Source organism: Drosophila tropicalis, unplaced genomic scaffold, assembly GCF_018151085.1.
Source record: "Drosophila tropicalis isolate 14030-0801.00 unplaced genomic scaffold, ASM1815108v1 contig_694, whole genome shotgun sequence".
In the NCBI taxonomy this organism is placed as follows: domain Eukaryota; kingdom Metazoa; phylum Arthropoda; class Insecta; order Diptera; family Drosophilidae; genus Drosophila; species Drosophila tropicalis.
The window spans coordinates 4,065,846-4,082,291 of NW_027173176.1; the positions used below are offsets into that span (position 1 = coordinate 4,065,846).

At 38.8% G+C, this 16,446-nt stretch overlaps 1 protein-coding gene across 3 annotated transcripts in view; it reads left to right on the plus strand.

Annotated features, from left to right (window-relative positions):
• The window catches only part of Ten-m (teneurin transmembrane protein Ten-m), a 160,216-nt gene that overhangs the window by 84,343 nt on the left and 59,427 nt on the right, over positions 1-16,446 (plus strand). For all 3 annotated transcript variants that reach the window (XM_068293107.1, XM_068293108.1, XM_068293109.1), the window contains exon 2: positions 16,264-16,443. In XM_068293107.1, the coding sequence (XP_068149208.1) occupies positions 16,264-16,443 (180 nt within the window). The remainder of the gene's footprint in view (positions 1-16,263; positions 16,444-16,446) is intronic.

Consider the following 16,446-nt stretch of genomic DNA (forward strand, 5'->3'; position numbering starts at 1 on the left):
TTTATGATGGAGACTCCAAGACTGGACAATTGACTTGCCTCGTGGCATTGTAGGTGTATGTTGCGCGACTCTCGAAAGAATATATAGCAGAGATGTGAAAAGAGAAGCAGCTCAGTCTGTGTGTGTGTGTGTAAAATGTTTGCAACGATAAATTAAAGCGCACTAACTAACCAAGAGACCAGCCGACAAACCGAGCAATCGACCAAGCAACTAACAACAACAAGATAATGGCAAATGAAGCCGTAGGAGTTACAGAAGAAGTCAGTCGGTTGGTCAGATCGTCCTCCAATAAGAGCAACATGCTGTGCATTCAAATGAGAAATGAAATGCACAAGTCCAAAAGCCCTAGGTATGACATAAAACAGAGCTACTCGAGAAATATGAAATGAGAATCAAATGAGTCAAGCAAAATGTCACCTGGCTATATTAATAAAAAAAAAAACATTAGGCTACCTATTTATGTATTTTACAAGCCACAATATACATTGGATTACTTTCCATGCAGAGGTAATTTAGATGGCAATAGTTTGTTCCCTTTCGATAGTCTGTTTTTTAGTGGTCTGCCATCTCTAAGATGGGAGAAGAACCCACACACGGAGGCCGCAGCACGTCCATTCAAATTGCTTTGGCAACGAGAAGAGATGCAGATGAGGCAAAGGCAGAAGCAGAAGCAGAAACAGAAACAGAAACTAACTTGGGCCACATGATGATGATCATTGTGTTTGAGCCGCCACCGCTGCGCGCTTGCGCAGTAATTTATTTCATTTATATTTTGCGAACAACCACAACTACTCCCATCCCCCTGTCTCTCTAACTCTCTCTCGGCCTGTCTTTTCCATGCTGCGTTTTATTATCATTGCATAAGCATTGTTGTTGTTGCTGTTGCTGTTGTAGTTCCTGGTCGTCGTCTCTTTACCTCGTGGTCTGGCCACAAAAAGTCATTAACTTTTGAGTATCCACGATCGTCCGACCTCCACAGCAATATTTTGGGGGGCTGTTGGTAGTGTTCCTTGTTCCTTGTTTGGACATGTGCTTGCGGCTACTGTACGAATTCTTCTGCCTCTCGATTGTTGTTGTTCTCTTGTTGCCTTGTTGTCGGTTTATCGCCGTTGCAGGTTCAAACTCTACCTACGCAAATCATGAAGAAGAAATCCAAAAGTAACTAAACAACAAAGACGACCAAATTAACTTTACTGAAATTTCAACTAACGAATCTTTTGATTCAACTGATTGGAAAATGGAATGGTGCTTGGTTATGCAATTTGCCTACAAAACGAATCGAGATGACCCCCTGCTGATCATGAGGGAAAATCTTTATTTCGCCTATTTATCATTAAAAATTATTATTTTACAAATTTCTCTTCGAAAAACAAACTCAACCTGCATCTGGCAACATTATTTGCATATCTATATCCAAATCATTTAATGATAATGGTCAGAGGAGTGGAGAGAAATGGTTTGGGTGATGGGGCATGGGGTGTCTGGGCAAGTGTCATCGACTAACATGACAGTTGACAGGCGTTAAATTTTTAAATTGTCTCTGCATATCTATTTAGTTACAAATTTTTTCTCACTCTTCAACTTATGTAAGCAGCAGCGGCAGCAGCAATAGAAATGCAAACTAAAATTTCCATTTTTTAGAGTTTCGTTTTTCTCTCAATATTAGCATCACAATGAAAATCGGACAAGAGTGAAATATGAAAGTATGTAGTAAACATTCATTAGGAAAACATTTAAATTAATTTTGAAAAATATTTTATTGTTAACCCCATGGAGAAGCGAATGAAATGTGCATAAATTCCATTCCTAGAGTTGTTATGTTTAAAGGGTATGCCAAATTCGATCAGTTCAAGCATCAAATTATATGGTTTTCTCTTTTTATTTATGTTGTCCTTTCAATCTTTCCTGATTTTGTCATAAATCTGTAAATATTCGCTTGAAAATGTCATGAAAACAAGAAGGCAAAAAAGGAAAACAGAATTTTGTTTGTAATGTGTGTATATGTATGTATGTATATATGAAATAATAAAATTGGTTGCAAAGCAATTTCTGCCACTGACATTGACACAAAAACACCAAAAATGATGTTGGGCAAAAAAAAAAGAAAACGTTTTTTTTTCTGTTTGTAGAAACCGAGAAAAACAGATTGCGGTTAGCCACAAATTAAATTATTGTTAAATTTCAACGTTAAAATGAATTTGCATTTAATTTAATTATCATTGAAAATACAACAAAATTCATAGAAAATATTGTTCTCTAATTATCAAAATTTTTGTTTTTCTTATATATTTGCAGGTATGTTTAAAGCTGGTTCCATCGATGGTTCAAATCTAGCATAAGGGAGTATATACAAATTGTATTCTTGCATTATCTTTTATTAACCAAAATTTTCGACTTGAGGAAGTAAATTTTATTAAAAGAGGACATAGAAGAAAAGTCTTTTACAGAAAAAGATAATATACAAAAGAAAAAGACATCTAGAAGCTTAAGTCAGAGAGTAGAATAACTAAGTTGAATGGGCGCTCTACATGATCCTTCCAACTTTTGGTTGTAGCTGTTGTTGTTGTTGTTGCTGTGTATATTCTCACAAGTTAACTTGTTTAAATGTCTCACTTTCAGTTTTTAAAGCCTTTAGACAACATATTTTTCGCAAACTGCCAAAGCCAAAGCCAAAAGCTAAAGCCAATAAGCCAAAGTAACCAGGTAAACACATGTCCCGAACGCCAACCTCAAATGGCCAACAATTTTTAAACAAGATAGAAAACACCCAGGAACACATGTATACCATAGATGCAACACCAAATACCAACACCACTAAAGACACACACACACACACATCTGCATGGACAATGTTTGCTCACACATATACACTCACAAACAGAGCAAATAGTTTCAATAAAGAAGGGGCAATGTTACTACACGTGTTGTTGGCTAGCCACGCCCACTAAGTGAAACAACCGACCGAACGACCGACCGACCCCTTCCCCGGGTTTAACCATCGTTTGCCCAACCCCCATGACTGCTATTGTTATTATTTATGCGAGCCAAACAGCAGCTTCCGTTTGTGCCACATGCGGCAGGAGCAACAACAGTTAGCAAAGCAAAAAAAAAAAGAGGAAAACATATACACATATATATATATGTATGTACATGAAAAGGAAGCGAAAGAGCATTTAAAAAATGCACGCAGTGAGGCCTTGACTGCAATATGTTGCCTAACAGCAGGCGCCCAAGCAATGCAATGTATCTGTGCCCGCTGCTTGCTTGCTTGCGTGTATGTGTGTGCATTTTTATAGATTTTTTTTTAGCAGGTCAGCGGAGCAGAGTGCATAGACTGCGGCGAGACGAGGTGGTAGAGGGGTCGAGAGAGAGAGAGAGGAAGAAAGAACCTCGAGGCATGTGTCGCTTGTTTAACATTTTTCAACAATTTACTTAATCATGGGTTAGACAGCGAAATGCCAGCAGCAAGTTTTCTCCTTTTTTTCGTAGTGTTTTGCTGTTGCATACTTTTTGGCTGGCCCACATTTTGCCTGGCGGTTTGTTTATTTTGCAATGTGTGCGCGCCTCAAGTTATGCTTGCGGCTTTTACTTATTTTTCTCCTCGTCGTCGTCGTCGTCATCGTCGTCCTCTGCGTCATCATCATCATCATCATCTTGGTTGTTGTTCTTTCTCTATTTTTTGAGTACTGCAACATTTTTAATTGCTTTACATAATACCGTAGACTGGGTTTCATTATTTTTAATTGTTAGTGTGCTCGTGTTTATGTACATATGTGTATGTGTGTGTCTATGAATGTGCTAGTGCTTTAACAACAACAACAGCAAGAACAATTTCAATGCAGTTTTATGAGGCAGCAACCAACCTTAACCCAATAGTTGGCAAATATGATTTTCTGCTCTGTGGTCTTGCAATTAACCCAAAACTCTAATTGCTAAATTAACTTTATGCTCGTGTGTGTGTGTGTGTGTGTGTGTGTGTGTGTGTGAGAGTGTGGCATATGAAAAATGAAAACCAAAATCAAAATGGTGCATAAAACTTTTTAATTAAATGTAGAATCAAGTAGTTTACCAAAAAGAACCAAATGAAATTTTCAAAAAGCAAATGAGTAAATTTTTCGCCACTTAAGACTTAAGTGAACGTTTTAACTTAACATTATTTGCTAAGGGAAATATTTAGCGAATATATACTTAGAAAATCCCAAGAAAAATTTAATTTTAAATGAATGAATATAAAAATATAATTAGGTTCCCATCACAGAAAGATTTTGAAATACTAAATTGTTTATATTAAAATACTAGAGCAGGTCATGGCTGAGTCATAAATGTCAAGACATTTAAAAAAAGTTAAGAAAGCTTCTTTCGACCAGCCACGAAATGTGCTTGAGATTAATTAAAAATGTTTCCTTTCATTTGTACTGGTTTTCACTGTACTCAACACAAAAAATGGTACAAAAAAGAACTTGAACTTAACCACATTTCTTCGCTTTGCAATTCTAGACCTGAAACTTGACATAAGCCCATTCCCTAACGCATTTCCACACTCAACTCCCCCTCTCTCACTCTGTTTTTCTGGCTCTCTTGTGCTGTTTTCCTCCCACTTTCCTATGTACTCAACATCATCATAATTTTCTCACCCACGAGCGAGGGAAGAAGAAAGACGAACTTCAACTTTTTTGCTTGCAGCATAATTACCAGGAACAAACTTTTACTCACTTGCCCCATAACCAGCAACAACATGGAAGTAAACTTGAAAAATGTCGAAAATAAGCAAAACTTCTACTGACTTTAAGATGCTCACAAACAGGCAAGAAACATTAATAACAAAAAAAAAAAGGAAGAGAAAAGAAAAGTACCTCAGAAAACATAAAAAAAAAACCCTCAAACAACCGAAACTTTCGCTATTTTTCAATTTCGGCCACACTTGAGCTGAGCAATGGTCTAACCAAAAGGCTGACTATACATGGCCAGGGACAGGGTCAGCCTTTAGATGTAGCAGTGTGTGCGTGTACGTCTACGTCTGTGTCTTTATGTGCGTGGGCGAATAAAAATTAAGCGCAGACAGAATTTTCAACAATTTTTTCTTACGACTCTCCAAAGCCTACTAAAAAACGAGCGCTCACAAAGTTAAATCCAGAAATGAGAAAAGCAAAAAAAATTTAAATTATATTAACACAAATGAAGAAGCTACTTCTGTTTGGCCCCTTTTTTTGTTGTGTGTGTGTGTGTGTGTGTATGTGTGACCATTAGTGCCAACAAATCTGACCTGTGGGTGCTTCAACCACAAAAGAGAATCCGCAAAAAAAAAAGCACTTGACCAAAAGCTAAGCCAAGCAAATCACAAAAAAGGAAGAAGCGCGCCCAAGAAGAACTTCTCTTTCAAGTCACTCCAATTAAAGTTGTTTGTAAAATCCCAGACCCTCCCTCCCCTGGCTTCTACTCCAATCCTACATTCCACTTCACGTTTATGTACATACAAATGTACATTATATACCTACTACATATACATACCTTCTTATATTTGTAATACGAAACTTGTAATGAATACGTTTCAGACATACCAAAAAAGACCAAAAAAGGAAATGTGTGTGTGTGTGTGTGTCGTGCTCATACCCTACAAAAGTTTTTCGTTTTCTATTATATTCAGATCCACGTGCATGAGAGACGACAACGGCAACCAAAATCATCATGAAGAACGATGATGATGATGCTGATTTTGATTATTTTTTGTTGTTTGCATAGCAACTTTTGTTGACACACCAAAATAAAAAAATAAATGGCGAATTCAATGAAGGAAATCCAATTAGAGATTTCCATTAAATAGCCCGAAAAGAATTTTTTTTAAAATTTTCCATCTAATTGCTATAACCAAGCAGTTCAAGAACAAAATTCATTGCCTACTTTCAGGCAAAAAGTCATTACTCGACCCATAACTTTCAGCTTTTTTAACACACACACGCACAGACACTCTCTTTCTCTCTGTCTTTCCCCCTTCCCCCCTCTTTTTACTCTTTTTCTGTTTTCATTTTGGCCTCTCTTTAGTCTTTATTGTCTGCTGTTGGTTGGCAAAACAAACATAAAGCATAAAAAATCATGCTGTGGCCACAAAACTAACGCCTCGAGCTATCACACACTCACACATACTCATTCACACACACAGACACACAGACACACAGGCACTAAATAGCTAGGTTAGGTTAGGTTAGGTTAGGTCATGTTGCCAGCTTGTTGCACTTGGCCTAAGGCTCATTAATAGAGCGATTATTTTTTTCCTTCTTCTTTTCTCCTTGCTTTCTCTTTTTTTCTTTCTTTATGTGAGTTTGTATGTGTGTGTGATACACTTGACTTGTGTCGCGTCGCCTTGTTGCTGTTGTGATGGTTGCTTGCATGTTGCCTAGCTAGCTAGCTAGATAGCAGCTCGCAGCTTGTTGACACTCATTGAGACAAAAAGTGCTTAACTGGCTGCACTTTTACGACAGCTGCAAGCTGCCATGAAATGCAGCAACAGCAACCGAAACAGAAACAGAAGAAAAAAACCGAGAACTAAAGTAAAACTAAAACTATGGCTTTATATATTTTTATACCCTCCAGCACAATCCAGAACAGGAAAGGAGAAGACTACTAGATAGATTCATAGAAACGGAAATGAGCTGCAACTAAAATAATTATAAAAACATGAAAATTATTCCAAATGAATGATTATTTATAAATCTATTTCTAAGGGAAATAGGAGGGGGAAATCTGCTGAATGACTTAAAGATGATGGAATTGCTAAAGGTTTAATTGAGAAAAGAAAATAGTCTTTGTTTATATTTGAATGGTCTCCAGGGTATTTAAGTTAGCGATTTTCATTTGTTTCAACAAAATTTTCTTAGTTGCTTTTTACTCTTTCTTGCTCTTTCTTTAGTTGCTTTTAAGTTTTCCCCACACTCCTGGCACTTAAGCTTTTATTTTCTGCTTTTGTGCGCTTAATTTGTTTGTCAGGCCGCGTAAGTTTCTAGGCTTTTGTGTTTTGGATGCCATAGCATCAGACAGACAATGGGAAGCTCTGAAGTAAATGTGGTGTGTGTGTGCGTGTGTGTGTGTGTTGCATAACACAAGGCGGTGTTCGCGAAAAATGTCAAGCACCTCGACTCGGCATTACGACACGTACAGCGGAAGGTTAAGTATGCCTGACACGCTGTGAATTATAGCAGCCAGTGAGAATGAGAGACAAACAGACAGTCTAACAGACAGCTCGACTGAGAGAAAGAGAGAGAGAGAGAGAGTGAGCGAGAGAGGAAAAGGGAAAACAAATGGCAACGCCTGTTTGGCCTGTTTGTATGCAATGGAAATTGGGTTGGCACTTTGAAATGTTAATGAGCCGCAAGCAAATGTCAGTTATCTATAGCATACACACACAATAGAAATGCAACTCATTCATTTTTTTTCTCCATTTTCTTTTCGCTTTCTTCTCGCATTTCGAACAAAAATAGCTCCACTTTTATATACTATAATTTCGTATAATTTCCAACGATAGTTGAAGGCGAAACGACCTAGATTCTCTTTTTGGCAACTTTTCTGCATTTTGGCAAACAACAATAAACGTACCCAAAGGAGAAAAAGAAAAAACCAAGCGAAAAAGAAATGTGTCAAATAAAGTATCAAATTTGGAAAAAGTTTTAACATGGCTATATCAAAGCAAATAAATCTGGCAAAAAACGAAACGGGGTAGAAATGTAACGAAAATTTTAGGCAGGGGTTGATTCAACTTAAAGCCTTAAAGTATGCTTTGTAAAATTAGAGGGGCGTAAAGTAGTTTTGGCGCGACTCAACACGATAAAGTAAAAACCGCAAAGTATGCTACACACACACACACACTAACACACAGGAAAGAGAGACATGACGCCGTCGTCTAATAGGATTACAGGCGGTTCAGTCGCTGGTACTTGCCACTAAGTAGAAGAGTTTTCTAGGCAAAGCGACGAGGAAAAAAAAGAAGCAAAAAAAATGAAAACACAACTCAAATCGCCTGGCTTGCGGTTTTTAGTTGACGTTGTCGTCGTCTACTGAACTTTTGCATGCCATGCCACAAAATCAATTAAGCGACGTCGCGTCTCTTTCAAAACAAAACACAGAAATAAAAAACGCCAAAGAAGGGGGAGGGGAGGACGAAAAAAAATCAACAACTACAACAAACTATCAAAAGCTGTCAAAGTTGGTTTTTGCCAGCCGCAAAATTTGCCAACCACCAAAAATGCTAGAGTCCCCCTACCCTCCCCTTCGAAAAAACGAATGATTTAGGATTAGTGGGCGGCGGTTACGGCGTTCGTTTGGTATAGAACTAAGCAAACTGGGTCACAATTTGAAATTTGATTAAATGCACTGCAAAGTAGGCAAACTTTTGAATCGCGAATAATGTTGATTTTGTCCCGAAAATGGCAGACCTAAACGAAGGAGCAAATCCATGTGAAATCAGTCAAAGCTAGAAACTAAGAACTTTAACTCTAGACATAATAGATAGAGGGAGTATCTACTTTCAAACTCTCTAATTGAGATATCGTGGAAAATCTGTTGTCATCTGCTCTCCATAAAAGCTTCAACTGGGAAAACTCTAATGAAAGTTTCTAACCAATGAATTTATATTAGAGACCCCGAAGCGGCATTTGCTCTCGTTTGTTCGTCCTCTTTTTTCCAGTCCCGTTTTCTCGCGCTTCGTACTAGGAATCCCTAGGGCTCTATCAAAATATCAACATATGAAACAAGTTGTGAATCAAAGTTTGATCCTCGCCAAGAGCAAATGTAACCGCAGGAGCAAGTAGCCTAAACGAGGAGCACCTGGAATGGAGTAAAATTTAGTAGAGTATAGTATAAAATACAGTCAAAGTAGAGTTAAGGTGGATGGTGGATGATGATGGTGCGATGCATGAGCGAGAATGGAGGGAACCGTAGTGAAGCCAGCCAACCAACCAGCCAGCCAGTTAGTTAACTAAACCAAACAAAGCATCAACTGAGTTGTGTTTTCTTTTTGGTCCTAACATTAAAATATGCGCATCGCGTGCCTTTGGCTTTTTACCTTTATGTCGTGTTTAGTATTAGTAACTATCTCTATCTCATTCTTTGCTCTTTGCTGCTCAGTTTCTCTCTGTCTCTCTCAATGTATGTGTCTGTGCTAGGCAGCCAGGTAAATCCCATACGCAGGACTATATGTCGGCACATGAAACGTGACTAAGCTGACAATTGTGTGTCGAAGTAAATCCAAAGTTTTTGTGGCCTGACTAAATAAATCTCCTAGGCGAAAAAAAACCAAAAAAAGAAAACACACACATAGAGAAAGTTTGTCAAACAAAAAGATATGGCGTGGGTTGCTGAAGGTAGCGAGAGAGGTTGGGATGTGTTGTGTTTGGCATTGTGGCGGAGGGAGTTGTACATGACAGGCGACATAAATACTATAGTTTGCCTTGCTTTCTGTGAACGTTACTAAAATTTAATAAACTATACAAAAGAGACCCAGAGAAAGAGACAGAGATGGAGACGGAGACGGACACAGAGATGAAGATGAAGAGACACAAACATTTTACCTATTCCAAGGCATTCGGCTTGACCAGGACAAGGATTTGTGTACCGAAACAACTTTGACAACTTTGTGCTTATGTGCGTGTTTGTGTGTGTGTGTGTGTGTGTGCTTTCTCTCTATTTATATGTCAGGCACAGGCAGTACCTCACACAGATACAAATAGCTGCAGCCGTGTTAGTGCAAATATAAACAGAGGACAAACGGCGAAACGCGTACACGCATATAGATGGCCCGCATTATAGTTCTCTAGGGGTAGGAGGGAGCAATGGGAGGCTGAGAAGAGGTGGAGATAGAGACAGTGATAGAAATGACAAAGAGACAGTGAGAGGGAAAGAGCAAGGAATAAAAACAGTCCTCACAGTGGTCAAAGATTCGGAAAACTCCATGTAATTTAGGTTTAACTAGGAAAATATATAGTTTAAATTAAAGGCAAAAATACTTAATATAGTATATAATCAGCTCTATCCCATTTTTAATGTATGTAGCAAAAATGTATGGCTCAAATTGTTTTGGGACCAATGTCATTTCATCTGGCAATAGAGGCCTGTAACTAGATGCAGTCAACTCAGATGGCACATAAACACTGGATACAAATACATACACATACATGCACACACAGAGCCACACATATATACATAGACATACACATTGGACATACTAATACATAGACACGGTCTAAACAATGCGCCCAAATGTCAGTTTAGGCGCCTTTTGTTTGCCTCCCGTATCTGTTTCTTTCTCTTTCATTCTCATCTGTTGTCTCTTTCGATCCAATGTTCATTTTGTCTGCGGCTGCTGCTGCTGCTTATCAACAAAATGGCAGTTGCAGCTGCTGCAGCTGCAGCAACAAAGCAACAAGGTAGAAAACAACAAAAGAAAACCTAAAAACAAAAGCAAAATCCAAAAAAAAAAAAAACTAACTAAAACCTGCACTATACTACATTGCGTATACGCAACGTGCACACCCGTAGAGTATACGTGGGCCATTTTGCCCATTTGTTGGGAGCTGCTTATTTACCTGTCGTTATCGTGGTCCTTCTTGTCGTTTATTGTTATATTTGGTTGCCACTAGGACACACTGCATCACCGAACAAAAGGGACGAAATATGTTCCCGCTAAACTGGTTTGAAAGATTCTAATCGAACAGCAGCAACACATTTCTCTCTCACATCGCTTTCTGCAATTGAAGAAAATTTTATTTAAATTGTTCGAGTTCGTTGCATTCGATGGGTGGGATTATTGCGTTCGTCTCATTATATAATTGCATCTGTCACTCGATTTCAAATTCTGTTAGCACAATTTTCAATGCAATTTTCCCTGGTGAGGTTTTTTCATTTCACTTGTTTTTTTTTCCTGTTGCCCTTTGTCCATGGACCTTGCTTAAGTTGCATTTAACCCCCTGATGCAATAAAACAAAAAAAACAAAAAAACAGAAAAGAAGAAAAATAAGAAAGAAAGGACAAATAAGCAAACTGTAGCCAACAACACCTTCAGTTGTCAGTTTTTGGATTCAACTTCAGTTTTTGCTTGCTCCTGGGTTTTCATTCTGGCCATTTGCCTGGCCATCAGGATGGCCTCATTTTCATTACCGTCTCTTCTTTTTCTTTCTCTTTTTCTCGACTTCCTCTCTCTCTCTCTCTCTCTCCATCTCTCACCCTCTCTGTATTCCACTCATCTATTACCCCGAACTCTTGCTTCACAGCAATTCATGCTTAACTGACATTTCGGCTGTCATACCAAAAGTGTTTTACATTTCTCTCGTCAACAGCAGCGGTGAGCCATCCAGCCATCCAGTGACTCTACAACTCACCGTCAAGGAGGTGGAGAAGAAAATGAAGAAGGAGAAGAAGTTGTTGCCACCTACCTGAAAAGGTGTTGGCATGCTCCCCATTGTTCATTGTTGGCATGCCACAAGCAGCTGGTGTCGCTTTTCGGTAGCTACCTCAATCGTTCTTCTCCTTCCTCCGTTTCCTTTTCTCCTTCGTTTGCACAGTCTTGGTAGTCTTAATTTAATTAACATATTTTTCGGTCTGTGCTCTTTAAAAATGCTGTTGAAAAGCTAACAGTTTAATGAAAATAAATTCATAATTGCTGAAGGTATTTCTCGGACAGTTAAACGAAAGGTACAAGCAATTGGTGTGTAATTGGAAATGAATTATAAATTAATATACATGAATATTTCGAAAAGTGTTAAAGTTGTTCAAATTTTCAATTAGATTTAGAAAATTTGATGACCACGAGGACAGCAAATGGAGACCCGATGACTCTGATTGGTGTATTAAGTATGTATAATTCTGGTCACTTTGAATAAAAGGGAAAATTAGCAGGCACTTACTGTAGGTTTTAAGTGAAAACTGGCAAATTTTCTAGAGCAAGACTTAAAATCTTGTTTTTCTTTCTTTTCCCCTTCGCTCTGCCATTTTGTTTGTTCGTCGAGTGCATTATAAAAGCATTAAAATGCAAGTCAAAAAAAAAAAAAAAAGACAAGAATAGAAAAATAAAAGAGAGCCATTGGGGGGGTCATACTCAAGCCCACCCTACTCTTTCTCTCTCTCTTTCTATCTCTTTCTATGGGCGACAAGCCCCTGCTGTGTTTATCCTTCCCATGCTGGCTGTTCTTCCAATCCCACAACCGTCTCCGCATTCTGGTGGTGGAGGTGGCCTGCTGTTGCCTTATCACTAAAGCTTTTTGCCTCGCTTTTTCATGCTCCGTCTGACGAAATGCCATTACACATTTTGCGTACCAAAAACGACGATGAGGACAACAATTCGCATTCAAAATGACAACGACAATGACAACACACACACACACACCCATACATAGAGAGGCAACAACATGAACAAGAACGTAGAGCAACATCAGTGAAAGAAGGCAAAATAAACGCTGGGGGTTGTAGAAATGAAGATAAGCTGCTTATCAGGCTACTCCTCCTCTCGCTCTCGCGCTCTCTCTCTCTGCCTCTCACTCACGCTGTTCCTCTTCCCATACCATTAACATTCCCCGGAGTAGTTTTTTGTCTTCTTTTTCTCCCACCGCTCCACCCTATACACACATACAAACACATATCGCCTGCTGCATCGTTTGGCATTCGTATTGTGACTCCTGGTTCCTGGCTGCTCTTACGACTGTCTGGAATGCTGCTGCTGATGCTGTTGGATGCGAATCATTGCTGCAGGTCCTGGAATAGCTACTTTTGTTTGGCCCCCGCCGACATTGCCATTGTCATCGCCTCATCGTTTCCAACACCCTCCTCCCGATCCGACCCAACCACATTCAGTAGTTTCTTTTTTTCTCTAAGCCCTTGACTCACATCTATGTGTCTGTGTGTTTGTGTCCATCTCCATATTCAAAAGAGCTTATGTGAAAGGGAATGAACGAGGAACTGTGGCTTCACAATTGACATTTTTGCTATTTTGTTTTTGTTTAATATTAAAACTAATGCCACAAGGTTGACCCCCCCCTATCAGCCCTCCCTTCCTCCGCCTCTCACTTTCTGTCGTCCCTCTGCTGCTTATGTGTATTTAAATGATGTTATCGTTTGTGTATGCAAATCGTCGTTGAGAGTGCCAAATGGCAGGACAGACAAAGCCAGAGAGAAGGAGGCAAGTGGATAGTGCAGATTAGCACTTTTAGCTTAACTTTTACGCTTGATGGCAAAATAATTTGCTCGAAATGCAATGCTAATGTTTAGGGAAATGTTTTTCTTAATACAAAATAAAAACGAAAAAAGGAATGGCAAGCTAATGGTTAAACACGAAAAAAATGTCGTGCAATTTCAAAATGGTATCCATGATAGAATTTTGATGTCCATAGAAAAAGAGGGCTAAGCAACACAAGAAAACATTTGGTTAATAACTAAAGCTTACACCATTGGAAGTGATTTCTTTTTTAATAATATGATTTCGATGCAGATTAAGAAGGCCATGTACTGCCACCTATTACCCTTAAGCATTGATTGATAATTCATTGTAAATTGTAATTTCTTTACATTTGATGTGCATTCCATTTCAAATCACTTTTTATTCGGTTCTATTGATGTGCATAAAAATGTTGCCTACTTTCTAGCGCCTCTTTCTCACACAGACGCGAGCGCGCGCTCACACACACACTAACTCACACGCTGCTGCGGGTCTAAAAATGTTGTCAAAAGCATTTTCAATTTCAATTTGCTGCGCATCAGTTTTAAGCGCCTTAAATCTGAAATCTAATTACACGCAAGCCAAAAGACAAAAGTCCAAAAATATTTTGGCCTCTCCTCACCGACCGACCGACAACAATTCGCCCGAAGGGAGCGACGAGCGACCCAACTGGCGACAACTGCTCTCAATTTTAATCACAGCTGACCGGCGGAGCGTTGAAGGTTTCAACTTTACCTCCACTTTCCCTCGCAGCTAGCCAGATGGAGCAGGAGCTGGAGTGGGTGGATTGGGTGGGTGTTAGGTGGTTTGGTTTGGGTGTGTGCATGTTTGTGTGTCTTTCTCTATGCCAATTTTGAATTTTGGTTCCGAAATTTTGCTCCGGCTGCCGCTGATGCGATGCTGCTGAAGCTGTGTTTAACCGCGTGAAATAATCTTTGCTGGCAGCAGTCAGTCCGATGTTTTGTTGTTATTGTTGTTGCTGTAGGTGCCAGTGGCAGGCTGGGAGGCAGTTGGGCCATCGAGCTGCCTGCTCTGGTGTCCAATGAGGGCGCGTTTCAATTTAACGATAATGCGCAGGCCCTGCGGCTATTCCCGGCCAACCAACTTGGTGTCATATTTTCCGCAGCTTAAATTTCCCACACACACAGAGAGAGCGAGATAGGAAAAGATGGCTATAAAAAACCTTCTTAAATTGACTTGGCTTGGCCACTTGACTGGCTACTTCACTACTACTTTGCTGCTCCTTTTTTCTAGCACATCCGGAACAGATCTTGACTAACTGATCATGAATAAAATGGTTTCCTTTAGTCCGAAACTAAAGTTAAAGTAACTTAAGAGGGCTCCTTTTTAGCCTGCTGATGGCCAACAGGATATAATTTTCGCGCCAAGCACAAATCTCAAACAAATTTTCACAATTTCGTTCATTTTGTGAGCCGTTGGCGTTTCCGTTTCGTTGTTGTTGCTTTTTATTACATCCATTTCTTCTACTGTTTTTTGCTTTTGGCATTTGAATTTGTCGAGCATCCTGTTTGCAGTCCGCATTTCCCCGACTCCTTACCCCCGGTCTCTCTCTCTCACTCTCTCTGTTCAACTAACTCTCTGGTGTCTGTGTCTCTGTCTCTGCTGCTTTTTAAGCCTATAAATGAGCTTAAAATTTTCTATGCGAATGAATGCGAATGCTTTTGAAATTTATTATAGATAGAAAGAGAAGGACACGAACACCCACTCCAAGTAGGCGGGCGGGTGGTCTGTGCCTCCTCTGTTTGTGTGCGTGTGTTTGTATATATCAAAGGCATTTTGGCACTCTCGGTCTATCTCAATGCTGAAATTTTTTTAGCGCAGCAAATTGAATTTCATTTCGATTTTTTTTTTCCTATTTGTTTCGTTCGCTTGGAAATTGCCTTTTGCCTTGGTAATTTTCTGTATTTTAGAGTTTTGTATCTTTTTGTCGGCATGCTGTTGGCCTGGCCTGGCCCAGTGTGTGTTTGTTGGTTTATTTGGTTTCTCTGTCTGTCTGTCTGTTTGTCTGTTTGTTTAGCTAGAAATGCCCAATGTAAAAAAAAAAAACCAAAATAAAAATAAAAAATAAGACAAATTGAATTTTCTATGCTGTTAAATAATTTCATTTCCATTTTTTTTCCGTTTTTATTCATTTTGGGTCTGATTTTTGTTGTTGCTAGGCACTGATTGCAGTATCTTTTCCTTCACCAGGTTCCCCCAGCCTCCGGCTGCACCCTTGTCCTTACCCATAATCCGCCACCATTTTGTAGTTGTTTAAATATTCACTGCATACTTTTAGTGTCAATGTGTGTGTGTGTGTGTGTGTGTGGGTGTGCGTGTGTGTGTGTAAACTAGATTTTTGTGTGTAAAATGTTTTTGCATTTTCAAAGTCATGCATTTTAAATGAGTTTTTCTGTTGTTGTTTTTTGGTCGAAACATATTTTATTTCGATTCGTTTCGTATCGTTTGAATAAAAAGATAATTTAAAAGGCAGATAATAAAAATATTTAAGAATATTTAAAAATATGTATGTCTGTTATGCATATGCAAAAAGATTTATGGCCTGTTAAAATGTATTCGATAAAATTTTAACGAATATTGAAACAAAAATTACTCTAAATTTTGAATCTTATCAAATGAATATTTGATTACTTCCTTTTAATTGAAGCCATAATAAATGTTTACATTTGAATGCGATTCCTTTTTTATCCCATTGCGATGCAGTTTAAAAGCCGAGATGAATTTAATCATCTGCTTCAGATCTTGATAAATTATTGTTTAGTTAGGTGCATCAGGAGATTTATGTAAAAGAGACGTTGCATTTCTAGTCAATTTCACCTGATTTCTCAGAGCATGCTTTTAGGCTATTGGTGAAGTGTAACATAATATTATTCCAAACTGTTTAAACAATTTATAACAACAAAAAGAAAAGGTACACGTTTTGTAAACCAAGTTCAGATCATGTGAGTTCAGCTTTTGTAGGTTAATTACACACTCAGCTACCTAAACAACTATATATATAAATATTTTCAACTGAAACTGATGTATTTTTCGTTTTTTCCTTCTTGCAGGCTTCCTCCTGGAAGGAGTCACGCCAACGGCCCCGCCGGATGTACCGCCGCGTAATCCGACAATGAGTCGCATGCAAAATGGTCGTTTAACTGTTAACAATCCAAATGATGTTGACTTTGAGCCATCTTGTTTGGTGCGAACGCCATCGGGCAACGTTTACATTCCTAGTGGAAATCTAAGTA